The following is a 22119-nucleotide window of genomic DNA, read 5'->3' as shown; positions in this document are numbered from 1 at the left end:
CTACTGTGAATTCAGTCTGTGCTTGCAATCACTGTCTGAAGTAATACTGTAGTAAATACTTCTAGAAGACCATATCAATTTGACACTTCCATCAGCTCCTTTAATCCCATCCCTCATCCCAAAGTCAAAGTCATGAGGCCAACAGAGAATGAAAGGCAACAATTTATGGTGGAGGATGCCATTGAGAAGAGGTGAGTGCAGCAGTCTTGTTGGTTTCCACTGATTTGAAAAGACCACTGCTGCAACTAAATGGATGATATGAGTAACAGCAGGCAGGATGACAAAGACGGGGTCAGTGTGGTATCCATCTAGTAGACGGTGATGAAAAACTTTTAAAAGTTTATCTTTAATGTGTCATCCAAAAGGTTAAAACTACCACAAAAGTATCTTTGCATGCAAAAATGCAAAGACAGACAATATGGACAGAAGTGTATATATATTTTATGATCCAAATAACCCAGTGTTTTTTAGTGCTACAAACACACCGTACATGCCTTAACTTTTGTTTTCTTTATTTATATTACAAAAAAGCCTGGACTGCAAGTTGAGAATAGCCAGTGATGGAAAATTTTCATCACCAACACACTTGTAAAATTCCCTTGTTAGGTTTAAAATTCTTCTATATTTGCTCATTACCAGTGTACTTTAAATGAGGGGGAGGGGTGAAGCTGATTCCATGATACTGGCTTCCCTCTGTCCTTTGAGTTTAGCTTGATACAGGTGAGAAGGTCAGTACTATGGTTAAACGAAACGCTTACATGCAACTGAACTCCAAACACACCAACCCTCAGAGACCAGCCACTGCAGCATATAGACAAAATGTTTCAGTTGCAACTTTGGTGCTGCGGTAAGAGAAACAAACAGCAGGAAATGTGGGTGGTTTTAACAAGAAATGAGTTTCGCTTTGTGTTGAGAATCAGTTAAGGTTTCTTTTTTATGCTGACTGTACTGCACAAAATGTATTGGTTAATCTACAAAACAGAAGATTTCCTGCATAATTCGTGAATAACAATTTAACATGAAATCTTCTAATTATTCTGCTTTTCTTTACAAAAAAAGAGCTAAAGTGCTTTTTCTAAGTAATCAAACACTAAAAATTTGCCAAAAACACCCCCAAAACAAACGTGTATAGATAGCTCTTTTTGAGTTGGTTCACCTAAGTATCAGCTTCATGCTGTTGCACAAAACACTAAAGCAAACATGGGGCTACAACATATATCAGAAAGAGTACAAGGTGAGGCACAAAGCATACTTGCGGTTTCACACCTGTAGACATTTACGTAATCCAGCATATATGCTATGTCAGTTTTAGCAACCCTTCGGTAGGTCTTGTGGTGACCGAATTTTATCCGTTTCCTGTCTTTTTTTTTTTCTTTTTTTTTTTTTGCAATATTACAAACAAATGTTTCAACGGGTTGCATATATCTGTTATATAATGAGGAGTTCATTTATTAAAAATCTAAAATTCCCCTCAGACTCATTGTGATACATCAGGTGAGGAAGAGTTTCTCACTATGATTGGATTAACTCAAATTTAAATGTATCAATATCAATTTAGCAACGTTGCCTCACACCTTGTAGGGCCACACGAAAAGTGGGTTTCATGACATTATATGGCGAAAACTACACAGTTATTACTGTTACTGCATTATAGCCAAGCTAAATATTTGCAGTAATCTGTTGAAAATTTGTTTTATGATGCTGCCACTTGCTAATGAATAAAAATCAACTCCAATAATTAATAAACACCCCATGTCTTTCCCGAAGTAATTAGCCATTTAACATCAATGTGTCTATTATGTCAACTAACTAATGAAACAGTGGAAGATTTAGTACCTTGGAAGGCAGATATTTCTGTCTGGTATGTATAACACTAAAACAGATCTAAATAATTATCTTTAATTTTCAAATGTAAGACACTAGACTTTTTGCTTTCTATTTCCAAATGCAACATGGATATTTAAAAGGCATGCTTGTTGATCTGCTCCCTGTATCAACAGGGAGCAGATCACTGTTGATACATTTGTCCATTGCTTAGTTAGTTGTTGCAGGTCTGGTTCACTGTCACAGTGTAATTCATTTCAGACAATGCATATTTCCTACACATTATTCTATTAAACTGCAACGAAAAAGGGATGTACAAAAGCTCATACTGCACTTTCGATTTTTGTGTATATGTGAACATTGTGGTTTAGAGTGTTAAGTCAGTAGTGTCCAGATGACACCCTTTTTGATAGGTAGCACAGTTCCTGTCCCCCAGTCCCACCCACTCATTTGGCTGTGGGACAAGAACCCTCATCTCTGTAAAAAACCCGCAGTTCTCACTGACTAAGAGGTAAAATAATAAAGTTTCACATTTCTTCATCTCAGCATTTCTTAAGTCTTGACTTGAAGTGGAGATGAGTCAGATCATGAACCGCACACATAACTATTTTCTCATCACCACTGCTGTCGTCTGTGAAAGTCAAGTCCCTTTATGCCCTGGATCACCTCAGACTGGAGCCACAGAAAGACGACCAAACATACGCAGTCATTTTAGATGTTTGTTAAACACTGCAGCTGCTCTATTTGAGCAATATCGCCCACACATGCTCCACCTTAGATCCTCTAATAACTGCATGCTGGAGAGAGTGTCAGAAAGAAACGGTTGTGTTATTGTAATAAGGTTCCTGTCCAGATGTTTGAGATTAAAGGCTTGTTATGAAAATACAATATAGTTACTTAGGAAGATAGGTATTCGGGTCTGTCATGCACATGGCATGTAACACTGTTAAAATAAGTCTGATGATGAGATTGGGAAAGGATTCAACTCAATATAGTGCAACATCTTGGCATGTTTTATAATAGACAGTCCTAGCATTTGGTTGGTATAAAAGAAGTTGTGTTCTTAAAATCAGCACCATAGCAACCAATCTGTGGAACATGCTTTGCCAATATACAGTAAACATAGCATCACTATACATTAGAGTGATTTACTTATCTTACCATTGCTGTGATACACTCGCAAGAAACACTGCTCATTTCAAACGTGTAATTATCAAATGCAACATATGGGAAAAATAAAGATCCTGCAAAATGGAACAAGGTTGTCCAGCCCACCATATTCAATATACTGCATGTAATATTTTGACAGGGTTTACCACTGATTTTATTGGCTGAGCATTGGCTAATGTAATGTATTGTGTTTCGTATTATCGTTACTCTGAAGCTGCCATCAAACGATGAAGGTCAGACAGATGTGTTACATTACACCCACAGTTATATGAATAATTTCTTTAGTTTGTTCTGTTGACCCATTTAACCGGATAAATCTGACTGAATTCAAGATGAAATAGCTACATGGTTAGTATGCAATGACTAGTATTTCTGGTAATCTACTGAGGAGTATGAAGTAAGCTAGTTAAAAATATAGACATAAATACTTTTATATTATCTAAAGTCTAAATGTATAATTTGACTATGAAAAATAACAAGAACATAATATTGTTGTTCAGGGAACATCAGCAACCACTATGACATTCTCATACTGAAATTTGATGTTCAAACCAATTAAATCGTAGTTAGTATGATTAAACATACTATGTCTTTTCCCAAGCTGTTCTGCAGGCTGCAGACATGCTTCTTCATTAAACATTTATGTGATTTCTTTTATTACTCTTTTGAATAAATTTAATGATAGGATATTTCTTTTGGCCACTCTTTTTTTCCCCACTTCACTGATAACAACAGACTTCAAACACAATGCGACTGCAGAAAAATAACTTTTTACAGCTTGCTTCTTTGTGCAGAGAAAATTGAGCATTTATTCAATGCTTTTATCACGAAGTATATGTATAATTTTACCAAGTAACTATCAGTGCAGATGAGGGCTGTGTGCAATTCGTGGCTCATCATGGCAAATATTTCCCAGAATCTCCTTTTTAAAAACTATGGGGAATTTTTTTTCCTTTTTAATTTTTGTCCATTTTTTTGTCAGCATGCCTAAGACATCAGCTCAGATCTCTCTGATCTTTTATAAATCTGAGCTTCTTTTGCAATGGTAGCCACAGTTGAATGCTAGATGATGCACTATTATGCTGGAAGATGTCTTTACTGCCTTTTTCTTTGCAGTACATTCTCCAGTGTAAAGAACATTGACCTTTATAGCTCACTTTAATCAGTTTGTCACACTCAGTATCTCGGGTGATTGACCTGATGTCTGTGAGAATTTTGTCCACCAAACAAATCACTGGAAACAATTGGAAAGAAACACCAAATCAAAAAAGTTTTAAGGTTTTTGCACTATCAACTAAGAGGTGGGATGAATATTTCTTTGCATCTTTTGATCTCTGCCAATTGTCATATTTTTGTCAGTTCCTGAGCAAAAGAAATCAATTTAGAATGCTGTTTGGTTCAATGGAAATTAAAGGGAGGACAAATTGGATTGCCTTGTTGTCTTATTGTTATCACTGTGAACTCCATTGTGTCTCAAACATGGCATGTCATGCTCAGGTAGTTTTCCTCTTTTACCAATTACAGTTTTTGTGTACCTGCAAAATCCAGAATGCTTTGTGGATGATTGCAATTTTCATATTTCAAATCCAATATGCCGCTCTATCTTTAAACCCTCTCACTTTCTATTTATGTCTGTGTGACAAACTTGTTTTTTTTCTTCCCAAGGGACATTTATTTTTGTCAGGTGCATCGGCATTCATTAGAATCAAATACACAAGAATGTTTTTCTTCTTTTTCTTTAGTTTCATCCCTTACTGCATCTCTTCCAAGTAATGATACTTTCTATCAGTCTAAAGTGTTTTCAATCAGTCTCCCTGGTTTTTAAGAAATTGACTTAAAAGGCTTGGAGCAGGTGAAAAATGTGGATTGAATTCTAACTTGGGATTCAATTCAAAAAATCATCCTGAGCTCAATCACTCACTGAGAGCTACAGGGAAAAATTCAAGACAATGTGTTGCGGTGGTTCGCACCGTTGTCTCGCAGCAAAAAAGGTCCTTTGTTTCAAACCTATCTGGAGACTGTCTGTGTGATGTAGATGAGCAGTTTAAAGTACAAAGAATAATGCACTATATAAAACACTATATGCATGTATATTTAATGCTGCTTGTAGCAGTATTTAGAGTTGCCAGTATGACTACAGAAGTGCTATATATTCTGTTCCACATTAATTAATAGCATCTTGGGCTTTTGGAGCCTGTTCAGAAAAACAAATGTTGGCTTACTGAAAAATATCAAAACAGGTTAGACAGGACAAGTGAACCATTTTCTCTTTGAAACTAAGTTTAAAGGTTTTGGCTGAAGTGAAACAAGTCGTGATTCATCCTCTGGAAACAATGAATGTCCGTATAAGATTTTATCTAAAAGAAAGTGCATCCTCTACATGTTGGGAAATTCCAGCAATCCTTTCAGCCACTAAAATGTGTAAAAGATGAAAACAAAGGGGAACCGTGACAAAGCTGATATCATAGATCAAGAACGATAAGAAAGGTATTTTAGGGTAGATCTGTGAGAACTTGCAGTTATTTTATAATAATAAACTGTCTATGAAGTTTTCAGACGCAACAGTAAAATAAAACTTTAATGGAAACCAAAGAGCTCAGACTATTTTACTTCACAGTACTGTAAAGTGTTGTACAATAAGACACTGTTGTTCCCGAGTACAACAGCCCCACTGTAAAATTACAGTTCAGTGCTGTACATCTAGCTGATAGGACTTTACTGTTTTTAACAGTGCAACTTCTAACAGAATATGATTATTTTTAAGAAATAGATCAACTTTACCCATTGCCTACAGAAATGGATTGTTTTCTATTCCTTCTGTAATAGCCCTCTAATGATTTAGCTATAAAAAGAAATGTGCTAGTGTGAAAACAACACAGAACCTACCTCACCAATCTAGCCTACTTTAATCTGAACAAATTCATATTAGGAACACTGCAATGTAATCATTCATTAGTAACTTTAATTGCATTTGTTAAGCATGAGCCAGTAATTACTTAAATCCTGTTTTCTTCTCACACCCACATACATGCAGCTTGTGGCCTCTCCTTTCTCTGCTCATCAGCCTCGGATAACAAACACAGGCGAACACTTTGGAAAAGGCACTTTTTAATACATTTCTTTTGAAAAATGGATTATCAAATTAATGGAAACTGCTCAATAACTGCTGCAGTGAGGAATGCTTCCCACCTAATTGAATTAGGGTTTTCATTTCTGTGATTTCTGTGTTTGTTTTTGGCAGCTGCCATCTGTTTGCCTGGGACCAGCTCTATTAATAAGCTATTCAGATTGAGATGGGGCTTTATTCCAGCAACTGTTTCTCACCTCCTCTCTCTCCTTCTCTCTCTCTCCCTGCCTTTCCCTTTTTCTCACTTCCTTGCTCACTCAAATGATTGTCATGGAAATCATCAGAGGTGCCAAACCACAGACAAAAGAAAGAGCTTTAACATACACCTGAGCCAAAAAGAACAGAACTGTATTCTAATTGCGATGGGAACAATTAAGACTGTGCATATTTATTGACAGGGGACTTCACACAGGAGCATATGCTCATGAATACCAAAAAAAAATGGAATGAAAAGAAGGCAGGATGGGGTGGGGTGGTGGGGTAGGGGGACTGGTGTGTTTATATGATGATGATACTATATGTTTAAATGGTTAAAATGCCCACAAGCAAAATATCTGTCTGTCATTTCCTTTGCAGCTATTACACACTCACATAGAATATTTTACTTTAACACTTTACTGAAAGAAATATGGTCCCTTCCCACTTTGCAATTTTTAAAAAAGTACTTAAAGTGCTTGACATCAAGCAATATTAACTCCCACTTTCTTCCTCTCCCTCTCTTTCTTCTTCTCTTCTCCACCTCTCCTGTTGACAGCTACAGTCTCCCTTTCAATGTTCCAAGAACAAGGAAGTCCAATCTGAGCTTTGCTCAGTATTCTGATCACACACCTCTCTCCTCCAGTAAAACAAGTCTACTTTAAAATTCATAACTACATTTGGAAAGAATAAAAGGGTGCCCTGATGGAATATTTCCAAGGAGCTTACTTGAGCGAAAATACAATTCGCTTTGGCATATTTAATAACTCTAACCTGGTCTTTAAGACATACAGTAGTAATAACAGTTTCTTTTAAAAAAAAATAAGGTAACTGAAAAAAGAAATTCAGCCTATACCTTAGCATGAAATGACTACCTATAATTCCTGCCTCTAGGAGCCCGGTGAGAGAATAATAGAGGGGGGGAGAAAAAAAAGGAAGGGGAAATAAAGGAGACAGGAGATAGTGAGAAGCTCGTCAAAGTTGGAAAGAGTCAGCTTTCCCTTTAATTCTGTTTTTTTCTCTCTTCTGCCCAGGAGGCAGTTTGAATTGAATCAAACAACCTAGATTGATTAAGCTTGGATGAATGACTTTCCAATGACACAGGATTCGGCGTTAGCCTCACCCCATCCCTCTGTACATATTTGACATGGTTATTGAGGAGTTGATGTAAAAGTGATTGCACGGTTGCTTCTTTTTGGATTCTGTGCAACGTTGACATGTTCGAGCTATACTAAATGTTGTTGCCGTTGTTCAATTCCTTGAAAGTCGCATTTGATTCCTGTTGAACCCTGCTTTGATTCGAATGCCTCTCAGGAAGAAAAGCACAATGAACAAGTATGAGAAAATAGATAACATGCTCTTCCAATTGGAATATGAATTGCTCTGCTTGAGCCTAAGTATTAATCTCTTGTCCTCTTTCTACTCTGTAGTCCTTTTGTGTTTGTGGGAAGGGAAGAGTGGGGAGGGGGGCACAGTATTGAATATTGTGGGATGTCCTGTTCTGAATTTGGTCAGGACCAATCAAAGCTTTAGTGCTCTCTCTCTTTCCACACAGAACATGAGTACTCTCTTTGTGATTCTTCTGTGTGGAGACACAGAGACCCCTACTGCCTCTGAAAGGTACACTGACACTGGATTTTTCTCTCATTCCTCAGTATTCCACTGCCACCTGCCTGCTATGAGTGTAATGCCAGTATGAGGATCACAAGGCTGTAATACTGAAAAACTTGCACTTGAGCATGTAAGGAAATGTAAACACTTACAAAACTCAATGGCATCGCTCTTTGGTAGTTCCAAAAAAAACCCCACCAAAATACATGAAAACACCTGCACAGTTAATACAAGTGTCTATATATTCGCTCATCCATCTTCCTCTCATCCAAATCAGGTTTGTAGAGTCTCTCTCTCTCTTTCTTTCTTCTCATACATAAACTCTGTGACCTTTTATGTGAGATAACTGTAGGCGAAATGCCAGTAAAGTTTACTATACATTCTATTCTATACTGTTCCTGACACATTTGCATAATACAAATGTAAGGACATAAGCACATTTTTTTTGTTTGATGTAAAGTACTGTAAAGACGGGATGCACTGAGTAAAAAGCATACTGTTTTTGTCTGAATTAACTCACATTCAAACTCACATTTACACATAAGCAATTACTGTACACTGGAACAGCTATTTTGGGTCCTCAGTCCTGCCACGACTATGACAACAGGATATTATTAAATATATCCCTGAGCTTGAGGCTGGGCACAGACCCAGATTGTCCATTTGGGATCATTATTATACTTTATTGCCCAACTAGTGATCTTTATAAAAATGAGCCTTTATAAAAAAAAATTGCAATCACTGCTAAATGTAATATTTAGACCACTGGTGCAGCTACTTGGACTGAATAAGTCAATCATCAGTATAATCTCTCTTATTATCACTGCTGTCATCAGTGTCATTCTGAAAATTACGAATGATTGAATTATCACACAGTTTATCTACAACTTTTCATCAAGGTGTTGGATAAAGATCAAAAGATAAGCGTGATATGAATGAAAATAATCACAAGTTAAGTACAATAGGTACACTGTAGGAATGTAAATGACTGAATGACTAAATGTGGCGTGTAGTCTGCAGCATTTTGAGTTTGCAATAAGAATATAGAAAGTACCATCTAAATAGAAGCCCGTAACATGAACGTGGAACACATTAGAAAACATCAACTCTGACAGCTGATTGGGAATGACACACAGGAAGAATGAGGAAGCAATCACAGGTGAAAATAATAAACAACAGGTGAAAGCAATCAGGGACACAGGGTAGGAAGATAAGAAGTGAAAACAAACTGCTTCAATCACCAAAAGAAATCTGAAAAAACACTTAAGATTTGAGGGACAAGGGAACATATAGGGACCAGTGCATAAACACAGAAATGAGGCACAACAAGGATGGAACAGAACGTTCCACCAAAATAAAAAAGACTAAAAATACTTAATTAAAAAAAAGAAAACTAAACTAAAAACTGTACAAAATAAACAAAGAAAGACTCAAATACATGAATGAAGAATCCATATCTTCAACAGAAGATGAAAACCAAAAACCAAACCAGGGAGGTGACACATAATGCCTTTGAATAAAAAAAAAAATCCAGTGTAATAGCATCTTATTCAGCGTTGCATAATGTATACTTTACCAGATATTTCAACATATTACAACCTATCCAAAATAAAAAAGTTAAATATATTTTAAATAAATAAATACACTTTATTTGAAATTGTAGCACAAAAAACTTGTCCTAAACGTTCCAACTCTTTAGTAGAAGATGGCGATCAAATCATTTTTTGTGTTTTATTTACCGTGCAACATTTTTTTTTTTATAATCACAGTTATAATTTTTATTTCACTTATTTTCCAAAGTCATGATCTGCCTCTTCTTTCTGTCTTTGGGGTTAGTGCACACATTCATACAAGCACCCTGATGCCAAAGCAGATAAGAAGCTAATTTAGAGATTTCTTCTTGTATGTCATTTCTGCCTTTCCAGACTTCATCCAAAAAAAAAGGTATGACAAGAGTGTGTTTTATCTAGTACAACATGTTCTTTTAGCTTCTCGTGCTACTCAAATTGTAATTCCCAACAATTTCTCTCATTTCTAAGCATCCTTACATTTGTATTGATCAAAATATATTCACAGAACTTGATCCTCCTCTTCAGCAGCATCTGAGAGCCTGACTGACAATTTTAACAGCAGCAACCATAATGGAAGAGGTGAATAGAGCTCCCTGCCGTTGCCATGGTAACGTCTAAACAAGAGGGGTGAGCGCTGAAAGGGGAGGAAGGGAGAAGATATGATCAAATGTGAACACTCTATTGTGATTTAATATACAACTCCCAGTTTGTTATTAGCAGAGTCTGCCATTTCTATGTGCTGTTCCGAAACACGCAGATTCAAAGGTGTGTTTAAAAGGCCATATGCACACACACACACATTAACAGACTGACAGTTTGTCTACTAAAAACAGCATCTGGGCCTCACTGATAACGCTCCTTAATGACAGTAAAAATACAGGAGAGTGGACTGTTTGCTTGCTCTTCTTATAATGGCTAGCAGCAGGCCTAACTGTCTCCATCACACACCCTGCTGACTTAAGCATCTCATCATCATCATCTTTGCTCTTCCCATTCTACAGATCTGTCTGGACTTAATAAAACTGTCAGACCACCAACTGGGACTGTTAAATAAAGACAGCACAAGGCTAGATCCGCTGTCTGAATCTGCTCGGTGGAACGGCTCGTTAAAGACCATGAGATATAAAACACGCAGCTGAATATATCAAGTGATTTGGGGCTGACTAAAAGGAGTCTGGCTTAAGAGGGATTTAGAGAGATGATGTGGGTCACAATGTGGACACATTAACCTCACATGGTTGTTTTGGCTATCAGCTAACTTATTTACACATCCAGCCAATCCATTAAGAGTCAAGCTGCTGGATACTTGATGGACATGAGGCCAGTATTTACAGTACTTTAGCTCGGTTTCCTCTGCGTTGTCCTCTTCTCCAAAAAGCATATAAAGCCACATTTTATATGCTTTTTGATTTGCTTTACTTGCTAAGCTTCTGTCAATAGTCCTGTCTACAAATTTGAATACAATAAAAAAAGAAAAAAAAACAAAAATAGTGGTATTTCCTAAAACAAATATTCTCCTGGAAAGGCTGAAAAGAGTTAAGAATTTGTCATAAGCTGAAAAATGAAATTCACATTAAAGTATCCTTAACTGCACTTGCTTGAACGTCTGCTTGAGGCTTGCTCAACATGCCGGATAGAGCCCATACTTCAATTTTAAAGTGACATGCTTATTACATGTCTTTACATGTAATGAAACATGTTTACACTCCCAAAAAAATCAACTTTTTTTTTCTTACACAAAAAAACAGTAACCAAACAAACTTCAAATGAGCATTTTATCTGACGGCCTGTCGATGGCAACAAAATGACTTCTATGGGAAAACTGCTTCTGTTTTAAGCTCTGTAAAAAGCCCATTAACATCCTTTCTGATGCGTTTATGGTCCCAGATAATACTAAATAAAAAATTACGGTAAGTCTATTTTGTAAGTCTTGCTCATACCATGTTTCCAAATGAAGCATTATCTCTGTGGTATGCTCTCTGACTGTTGACTTGTGCTTGTAAAGTGCTTAGTCAATGAGCATATTAGGTTCCACCATCAGATTCACCGCTTGTTGTGCCATCTTCGGGGGGTTTTTTGCAACCAAGAAAATGCTCATCTCAAAGTCTATGGGTTAAACTGACCTATGGTAATATACATCTTTAGTGGGCAGGGCTACTTTGACACTTGCAAAAAAAGACAGCCACCACAGAGGGTGGCTGTTTGCTAGGATTTGCTTCTGCTAATTTTGAGTCAGTGGTGTGCTATTTGGTCCCCGGCCAGTATAAAGAAATGTGTGCTCTAATTGATGAATTTATGTATTTATTAATGTATGGAAAATTAGTACAGCTTTAACCAAGTTTACATAATAAATGTAGATAATATTTCTTTTGTTTTTAGAGAATTATAATAGTAGTAATAGTATAATAATCAAGCACAAGCAAGGTAAACAATAAAAGTTAAAGTTTATTACATGTTTATATACAAACAACCCTGCAAGGCACACATTTGTTTAAATAAGAATATACAATACATTTTATTCTTGAAAGCAAACATTTTAATTGTGTACATATATATATATATATATGTATATATATGTTAATAGAAGTCTTTTTAGTGTTCAAAGAAGAAAGAAGGCCCCAAATTGCAGATGTCCAGTCAGCACAGATAACAACACAAAAGTGACCAACATAACATTTCCATATACTTTCTTAGGTTCTTAAACAAAAAAATACAAAAACATTGAAAAGACCGTGGTAAAACTTTCCAAGCCTGCACTTTCCCTCTGTATTAAGAATACAGTACTTAACAAAGACATTAAATCATAAAGTAAGAGTTAAACTCCATATCCATAGAGAAGTATAGTTAAGCTGGCTGTATGTCATCTATAAATGATAATGAAAACCTTTGTCAGTGCTGTGAAACACAGGAAAAATTTTTTATTAGATTGTTTATGTTACTGACAAAAAAGGCCAAGACTGATTAAGGCCATTGATACTTAAGATACACTGCTTAGCAAATTTATTACACGACCTGTCATAAAAACAAGAAAACACAAATATCTGTCAAAAATGTGTTTAAAAATTATATTGCTAATTATTAGTCAAGAAACAAACCAAATACCTAAATCTGTGCTGGCACACTGGCCCTCTCTCAGAAATTAGAAGTTTATCAAGCATAATGTTCAACCACTAAGATTTTTTTTTTCTGTTGAGAAATCCAAGTAAATAACTGTGATTTGGCATGTTAATCAAAAATAATAATGCGCTTTTGCACGTTTTCAACTTTTTTATGAACAGTAACTTTGAAAATTCATGAATAACACATATGATATTGTAGCATTATAAATATTTTGATTAGAGAACTTATTGGTGGATTAACCATTACAGAAACATAAAACACGATTTTGGTAAATATCAAAACTGTTAATTCAGGGAAGCTGTGGCATAAACCTTACATCAGGTGATGGTCTAATAAAATTGTTAAGCACTGCAGGTTTGTATTTGGTATGAATATTTTGTAGTTTAAACACAGAAAAATAGCATTTTTAAATATATGGTTTTACTTTTTGTAGAAAAAGGTGAAATGAAAGTTGTATTTCAGCTAGACTGAAAAATCTATTTTACTTTTCTTTTGGAGGTCGTCTTAAAATGCATGAAAAATGTCAGGGTATTGGCAAGAATCCACATGAACAGCATATCATAATAGCTCCATTCTGTACATTGTTCAGTACAGACTATTGATTATGTAGCGATCAGCCATGACATCCTGTCACTCCATTCGAGCTGCCTTTATGAAAATGTTTGTCCAACATCAATCAGGACTTTTGTGAAATAACTTTTGTTATTCACAACAAAATGATTTTGTTCACAGCACATAAAGCAAAGATTGAAAGATGAAAAGATTCTCAAGACAAAGGCCCATCTTGACTTATGAAATAAAGATAAACAATGTGATGACAAAAAACTAACGTCTGGGGCTTTAAGCTTAGAAACATTAAGATACAGGCAGTCGTACTCGTACAGTTTGTCATCACAAAGTGTCATGACATACTGTGACAGATTTGACAGATGCAAGCTCCCTTAAGTGGCTACTGACTTGCACCAACGTTTTACCTTACAAATACAAGTTCAACAAACAACCATCTTTGCATTGCTGCAGTTCATTCCATAGAAGGATCAGGAGATGCCTGACCAAAGATGATTTTTAGAGGCTTAGGAAGGCTTGTCAGCATTATTCCCAAGCCTCCCATCGTCTGGAGTTTCAGAGTTCCCAGGCTGTACCATAAACTTTATTGAATATTCCTATTGTGACGTTCCGGATAGTTGGCCTTTATCATGCCAAGAGACCAAGTCGCTTGACCTTAGCAGACAGGAAAGAGTGGATTATGAAGACTAAGGTCTTAGGGCAACAATGCAGGTCCAGTTGCTGTAAGAAGATACAGATATGTAAAAAAGAAACATGATTAAATGAAGGAAATCCATATAATTTAGCTTTTTTTAAACATTTCTATAAATGCATAACAAGCAGGTCAACTCATCTGAATCGGAATTATCTGAATAACTTAAAGAGTGAAATATGATTTGTAACTGTCTGAGAGGGAGCATGTAATGTTTTTTCTTAAATGTCACGGAGATGGCTAACACACAAGCTTAGGTAGAAATCAAATTTAGTCAAGTTCACCATCTGTCTAACAAGTGAGCACTCACCACTCAGAGTAATGGTGCTAATGATTTTACTGATGCATTATTGCCCTGAAATGTCACATATTTCACTTCAAGTCAAAACTGAACAGAAAACAGGGGGAAACTTACTATCTCAGCCTCGGGACCTCCAAAATCAAGGAACATCATCCGAACGCCGTCGTCTGAGGACATTCTGAGGCGCTCAAAAGGCTGCTGGAGGAGAATATTCTTCCTGACACCCATTTCTTCGGTGAACAGTGTGAAACCGTCATCGATGTGAACTCCCAGCATGCACTCTTTCCCATTCCAACTGCAGACTGCCAAAGCAGAAAAAACAGTGCTTATGTGGCGTAAAGGTCAAGTAATGATTTATTTGTGATTTCATTAGTAGTATCATTCAGTATTGATACAGGGCTACAGAATGCACTTTACTAAATGTGACACTGAAAAGACAGAGATGCAGTTTAAATATTTTTTGCTGTAAGAAAACAAAATTGTTCCAAATTTTAGTTTAGTAAAAGAAAGTTTCACATAAGTTTCACATATTGGAATTAAAAGAACCATTTTTAGTTTATACTGGAAAGTTTTTGCATCATTTTATTCCACCAGCAGAGGGCAATGTGGAACCTTTACTACACAGCAAGGTTTTACACCGCATGGCACTTGTCTCAGAAAGTAGGACTACTCTGAGCAGTAAATCCAGCTGTAAAGCTGTAGGGGGTTTTACTCAGTCTAGATGTAAGCAAAGAGCTAAGACTTTATATACTACAATACATACGACAAAATGCTTTGTCTTCCCTCAAGCTCCTTATAAAAATCCATTGCAAGAAAGTTTGGTTTCTAAAAACCCAAATCTTTTATTAAAATGAAACCAGAAGAATTGTGCAAAGATTAGGGACGTTCTACAAAGGGGTACAGCGTGCAGATCACTGTGTAAAGAACAATAAATCGCACTAATCCTGCTTTGTGAGACGAGCCTCTGTTTTAAACTGGAATGTTTGTGTGTGTCTGTTGAACAGAACCAAGTCTTAAGCCCAAGCAGGAATTGTTTGGTTGAAATAGATTTGAGGTATATTTATAGACATGATTCAAATGTCTGAATCAGTCCCTGAAAAAAAGTCATGTTGTACTGCTAGTTGGATAGTATTTTGACTTTCAGAAGGGGGGGCTCCATCTTTATTCCTCTTCAGCTTCTACCTCTAACGAAACCTTATTTATTTCTGAAAATCGGTTCGGATACGGAAATGTTACCTGCCATTACAGGTAAATTCTTCTTAAAATATTGTTTAGTTCAGGTTAATAATTATTACAAACCAGTGTTTCTGATAGTAAAGGGGGGGGACCCTAAACCAAAAAACTCTTACCCTAACTTACAGCATACAGACGCTGCTAACTGAATTACATAATTCATGTGTACTCTAGTATAGAACTGACATCACCATTTGGTATTTAACATGTAGTGGGCTTTTCTCTTAATACATCTGAATTTCAGATTTATTTGTAAAAGAACTGTAAATGAACCAAAAACTGAAGAATCTTTTCTATCTCTGTACCCGTGGTGACCTCCTTGGTAAGCTCAGCAGCATTGTGGCAACCCTCCACCAGCAGATGAGTCCAGGTCGACAGCTCCTTAGCAGAATCCACCCTAAAAACATGTGTCTCCACGCCTTGCTTTGTGCCTGAACGTAGGCCAAATGACAGCTCAGAATCCAAGACTGGAGAGCTTTTTCCTGGACCAGAGTGGACTAGTCTGAGAAAGGAGGGTGTGGGGTAGGTGAAAGAGTGGGAAAAAAAGTGTATGGTATGAGAAAGATGATAATGAAGACTTATAGAAAATAATGTGGCCATAAGAGCAAATGATGTTGCAGACAAACTGCTACAGGGCTACAGAGGAGAGAAAAAACAGAGGAAAAACCCATGACTCATAGGTTTCCACATGAATATGATGTTATTTGGCAAAACGTCCAACAGTCCAGCTATGGAAAGAGTGAGCATGTGTTCTCTGGGCTAAATCAAGCCAGAGGAAGGCCTGAGCCGAACAGGGTGGGGCTTCTGAAACTCCATCATTATGTGAATGCGTTTATATGAGAAAGAGAGCGAAAGCACAAGTGTCATGTTATGTAGCGTGTGCTGTAAGGGTGGAAACCTGGTGGTGATGAGCGGGTGGCTCTTTGTCGGATTGTTGAGGCTCTCTTTGCTTTCAGGACACGAGGGATACAAGAGCAGGTCCTTGTCAGTCAGCACAGCCAGTACGGGCTTCTCTGGACCCTGAGATACCTGTGCACGTTGAAATTTCTATCAAAACTTCAGAAATATTTTAAACTTTCTATTAGGCTGCAGATCAGTTTAACCATTGCTCCCCCCCCATACCTGCTCTGTAATCCAGCCCAGATGTTTGACTTCCATGCCAGGCTGCATGCTCCTCATCTCCTCCTTCACTCGTGGTAAAAGGCTGGCAGCACCAGCCTGGATGGCATTGTACCAGGATTGGGCCATGGCAGGGTCTTTTGCCCTCAGGAACACAGAGTTCTTTTTGTTGGATGAAATCACCTCAAAATACCTGGCAAATGAGATGACAGAAAAAGAGAATGATGCCAGAAGAAAAACATAAAAGAGGTGGGGAAAAAGCTGTTAGAGGAATTAAAAAGACATGGCAAAGTGACTAAAGCTTATTTACCTATTTTTATTCCCTGGCTTTTAACTCTGTAGGAAACTGACACTTTCTTATTTATTTTATTGTATGTAATGATTTTATGGTATTTTTAATTTGGTAGTTGTTTTGATCTGTGTTGTTCAGCACTTTGGTCTGCCTGGTGTGTTCTTAAAGTGCTATACAAATAAACGATGATGATGATGATGAAAGCTTAAGGGTGAAGAGGAAGTTTCAGATTTTAACAAAGAGAATGTGAAAAAGACACACGAAGAAGTCCCTTTTACAAAGCCATATCATTTTCATGTGTCAGATTTTTTTTTTATCCAAATGCATAAACTGTATGAAATATTACATAAATCGCTGAAGCTTTAACATGTAATACCTGTTTTCTGTGTCTGGAGGGCACTGTTTTCGTGACACCTGGCACATCTTCAGCGGGATGCTCCGGGGCTCCTTCACCTCAGCAGGGGAGAGCTCAGTGCCCCTTTGAGGTGTGGAAGGGGGAGAATCCCACGGGAGACCTGCTCCAGGGGACCCAGAGCTTTTAAAGAAGGCAGACATCTCCTTGATGTACTTCACTGAAGCAGAGTGGGAGGGTGTGGGAGATAAGAGAAAAGGCAGAAGAAGTAAGAGAGGACAGAGAAGAGAAAGAGAGAAAAAATGTAAAAATGAAGCCTCCAGGTTTGGAGATGAGTTGAAAGCTGTAACACTTAAGAACTGCTTCAAAGTGGTGCAGAAATCAACGCACAGTACAAAGAGCTCTATGTCACAAAAGTTCTCCCATACAGAGCCTATGATGTTTATGTTGCATTTCTGTTGTAGGTAGTTGATTCTGGCATGTCTTTAGCAGCCACTGGTGCCATAGAGAAGATGTAATCTGACACTCATATCTCACTCGTGTGTCACATGTCATTCTGGTGCTCCAGCACAAGGATTATCAGTACTGACCGTTACGGCGTCTCTCTTTGTGCTACTAACAGTGGCATTCTTAGTGCCAATATCAGTTTACCTGTTATTTCCTCAAAAGCTTGTTAAGCCCTGGAAAAACCTAGGTGCACTTGAAAAAGTAATGTATTTATTAGCTTGCCAAGGTCCAAAATGTGGGACTATTTACAAAAACGCAACAGAAAATAAAGATGAAAAACAGAAAACAAAATATACATTCCATCCATCTCAGGGTCATGAAGGACCAGAGCCTATTTAAGGTGGGATATACTCTGGACAGGTCGTCATCACAGGGCCGACACATATACACAGAAAACCATTTACAAGTAACCTCACATTCACACCTGCAGCCAGCTTTTTAGCAACAGATGTCTTTGGATTCTAGGAATTACCCAGAGAGCTGTCCACTGCTCTACCCTCTCTACCCTCTCTAACAACAATAATAACAACAGTAAAAATAATTTGAAAGTTCAGTAAATGGAAGAGTCTATAAGTGCACCATGACACACTGGTGTGAATATACATGTGTGTCTTTGTGTGTCTAAGTGTGTGTTTTCAAGATGACTATCTTTTTGTGGTTTGAAGGACCACGTGGAGGTGAAACATCGTGAAACATGATGATATCACTGAACTATCAGTGTGACCGAGGATTCAACGGCAGTATCCAACAGCTTACTTTGATGAATATGGCTTTTGATATATATAGATCAGTAACCCCGACCCATTAACAGTTAGGACTGGCTAAACTGATGGTGAAGCACTCTGTTACTGGTCATATGGTTGAGTTTCCAAACCACAATGTTTGAGGAAAGAGTAAAGCACAGCAAGAAATACAATGGTAAACTACTGATCAAAGTCTAGCTAAGAAACTCTGTCAACTGATGGATGTAGAGGCACAGGAAATCCTTGTAAATAACAAAGATATTCTCAGGGATCAAGAAAAACAGAGACATGAGTTAGACGGGGAAGCTTATGCAGCGCATAAAACTTGAAAATCTATTAAAGGTTTATTGATGCAACATTGTTTGAAAGAGAGACGTCTCCCCGGGCGAGGAGCGCTCCAAGGTTGACTACAGATGTGTCAACCTGTACTACTTCTACTGAAGTCTGGACTCTTGGGGACAGCGGAAGAAAACAGGTAGGCTTTCACAGTGTTGAAAGCTGATTAGCATTCATCTGACCATATGTGCTGGGAATGCAGTTCTGTTCATTGCACTAGAAGGCCAGTTTTCTTCTTCCGACAAGCCATCACAATTCTGACACCATATGTTGCGGAGTTCTTTCTTGCAAATGCCTAAGAAGTTAGAAAAACACGGCCCTAGGTGCTTCGTCATAAGGACTTCCAGTTCTGTATGGTGCATGACTGACACAATAGTGTCAGGGCTTTCACATTAATACAACGGGAGGTTAAGAAGTGCAAAAACACACATTCATCCATCCACCCATGTTCAGAAGTGTGCTAAAAACGTATTTATGAGATCTTTATGCTGTCCCGTAAGTTAAAGACAGATTTGTCTCCCAATAGCCAGTGTCAGTGTCAGAGGTACATCTAACTGAGGGGGAAGTTCCCAGTTTAAATTTGAAGAAAGAAGCTGTGGCTCATGGTCAGCATCTTAAACCCAAGGCTATGGGGGTGCCCATAATTTTTGGTGGATATAATTAAGTGTTATGAAATTGTTACTGTATCTTATTCTGTACACATATCTTTTTAAACGCAGTTTTACCACTCACACACCCATGCTCAGATACCTAGACACACCACCACAGATGGAGTCCTCTGCTGCAGTCCAAAAGGCTGTGTATGGCTTTAACAGCAGTAGCCACTGCTGGAGTAAAAATAGCCCAGAGGACGTGGCAAAGCAGTAGGTTTAAGGCAAAGCTTTGGTTTCACATGGGAAGTGTGAAGTGCTCTGTACAAGAGGCATGTAGCCAGAGGGCAAGCAGAAGAGTCATAGCACAGGACAGCAGGAATGAGAGAGGAGGCTTTTACTTTTCCCAAAATAGAGATCCTGCCAGATACACACAGCCTTCCACTTACTTAGCTTCCAAACATCAACTCGCTAACAGTGCACGTTTTATTTGCCAATTTAGGGAATGTTTACAAATTTTCACTCTTATGGAAAATTGCTACATTGCTACAACTGTATGCTTTTAAAGTAACTGCAAGTATCCAAACGTGAGTAGTGTGCAGAATATTGTCAAACTGTCACATAGTATGAAGCAAGAAAACTGCATGAGCAACATTTATGTAAAACATGACTAAGGTTCTTTTTCAGACGTGCTGCTATGAGCATTTAGGGATTACAGTGCATGTGTGAAGAAGTCTTAAGATGCTCCAGCAAAGGGCATGACCTAAATTCTGAATAATTCTCGGAATAATTCTCTCTGCACCTCTTTGTTTGCAAACTAATTTTCCATACTTTTCAAAAGTAGTGTGGATCAATAGTAATGTCTTGGATCTAAAACCTGTCTGCGATGTTTCCCTTTTCTCTCTCTACAGAGATGAAGTCAATTCCTTTGAAATTTTGTTAAAGATTTGCTGCAAAAATCTTAAAAGATTTATTAAGAAGAATTATTGTTTCTCACTCTGGATTGAGAGTATTCGGAGTACAAATTTTCTCTCAGCAGTCTGCATGGAGAGTTTCCTTGAATACACATTTGTGACTCAGACAAAAATGTTTTCACACACTTGCACCTGGGTACACATGTAGTAGCGAGTTTTTTAATACTTAATAGTGCCATTCTTTGTAAACCTCAGAGATAGTTGTGTAAGAAAATCTCAGTAGATCAACCGGCTACTTCAGCAAATGCATTTTATGGAACTCACACAACATTTTTTGGTTTACGGGTTGGTTACAACCAGTGTTTTTTCACTTCCTATTTTACCTTAAAATCTCTCATAGCTATTCCCGTCTGTTTTTAGCATCACCTGTGTTTTATTATCCCATCATTTCTCCTATCTTAGCTCTCCAGACTTCATCCAAACACCTACTGCTCTGAAGTCAGCAAAGCATTCTGACTTCAGAGATTAATAAATGTAAAAATTGCCTATACTTAGTATTTTTCAGCAGAATTTTATATTGCCTTGCAATGTAACATAATTACTGAATCTTCGAGCCTCATAAGTGTGTAGTTTTTAAGAAGGGTTTCAAACTTATTACAAAAACAAAGAACCACCAAGTGACAAAAATATTCCATATACAGAGCGGGTAGTAATTTTCTCCCAAACTCATGTAAACTGGTTAAAAGAGTGTTTGCCTGCTTCAGCAGCCCATTTGAACTGATGTGAAATGTGAGCTGTCAATAAGCGACCACAACAACAGAAAACATTTCTGTGCTAAGAAAGCTGCTTAAGTTTTTCAACCCTGATTTTATATACTTACTGGCTTTAAGTCAAATTTGGCATTGTGGTTGATAGCGCCCTTTTCTATCGTGTGAAAAACTCAGAGCACATATCTAATACTGCTTTACATGGACTACATGGTCTGTGGATGTCAGTATAGTGCAGCCAAATGACACTTCAGTGACATCTGTCTAATAAGAAGGCCTCAGTTACACAAAAAGCACAATTTCAATAACAACAGATTCTTCAAAAACACTTTAAGAGAATATAAGGAGAGCGAACATAGTCGTGGCTAGAGGTGCTAATATCTAGCACATAAACATATTTCTATTCTTGGTGGGCATTACTCTTTATTATGTAAGGCTGAGATTATGTCTCTGGTGCTGCACAAACTGCAAAGCAGAATAGGTTGGGAGAAAGCAGCAACTATAGAGATGTTTACTTTGTAAAGAGGCTTTTATAATCTCCCCAAATAACAATCTCGATGTGATAGCTTTTAAACATAGTGCCGTATTAAAAAGAGAGGTGAGACGATAAGAAAGATGGAGAACTGAAAGGGGTGTAAAATGGAACGAACAACATAGAAAAGAGAGAGGCAGCAGGAAAAATGAAGATTGGGAGCAAGAAAAGAGAATATGAACGAGCGAGACAGGCAATACAGGGAGAGCGAATATACAGCTTAGCTCAGCCAGAAATGTTGCCATGAATACCAGTGGCGGCTCATTCAATACAGGGCTAAAATTAGCTGAGATGGCACTGTTATTACTTTAGCTTATCTGGCAGCCAGTGAAACTACTTTTGTAGTGTGTGCGTGTCTGTGTGAGAGAGAGTTATGTGTGGGTGTAAGTGTGCGCATGTGAGGAGGTTCTTTGCTTCTTCTGCAGGATCTGCCACTAAGCTTTTCATGGTAAACTTGTCACTTTTACATTGAACCTAACAACTCCTAGCCAGACACTTTCAGTCAGCTGAGTTCCAGCACAGTTTGCTTAACCGTAACTTGGACATTACAAACTGCC

General features: G+C 37.6%; 1 protein-coding gene across 1 annotated transcript in view; it reads right to left on the bottom strand.

Annotated features, from left to right (window-relative positions):
* Nucleotides 1–11958: 11958 nt before the first annotated feature.
* The window catches only part of snta1 (syntrophin, alpha 1), a 30722-nt gene continuing 20561 nt past the window's right edge, over nt 11959–22119 (bottom strand). Inside the window, exons 3-8 of the mRNA XM_084929432.1 lie at nt 17198–17393; nt 16533–16722; nt 16309–16439; nt 15716–15912; nt 14292–14479; nt 11959–13905 (exon numbers count right to left, since the gene is read on the bottom strand). Coding sequence (XP_084785558.1) covers nt 13813–13905; nt 14292–14479; nt 15716–15912; nt 16309–16439; nt 16533–16722; nt 17198–17393 — 995 coding nt within the window. The 3' untranslated portion in view covers nt 11959–13812. The remainder of the gene's footprint in view (nt 13906–14291; nt 14480–15715; nt 15913–16308; nt 16440–16532; nt 16723–17197; nt 17394–22119) is intronic.

The sequence above is a fragment of the Perissodus microlepis genome, chromosome 5 (genome assembly GCF_051167445.1).
Source record: "Perissodus microlepis isolate ML-2025 ecotype Zambia chromosome 5, ASM5116744v1, whole genome shotgun sequence".
NCBI classification, from domain to species: Eukaryota; Metazoa; Chordata; class Actinopteri; order Cichliformes; family Cichlidae; genus Perissodus; species Perissodus microlepis.
This window is presented reverse-complemented; position numbering and strand designations above follow the sequence as displayed.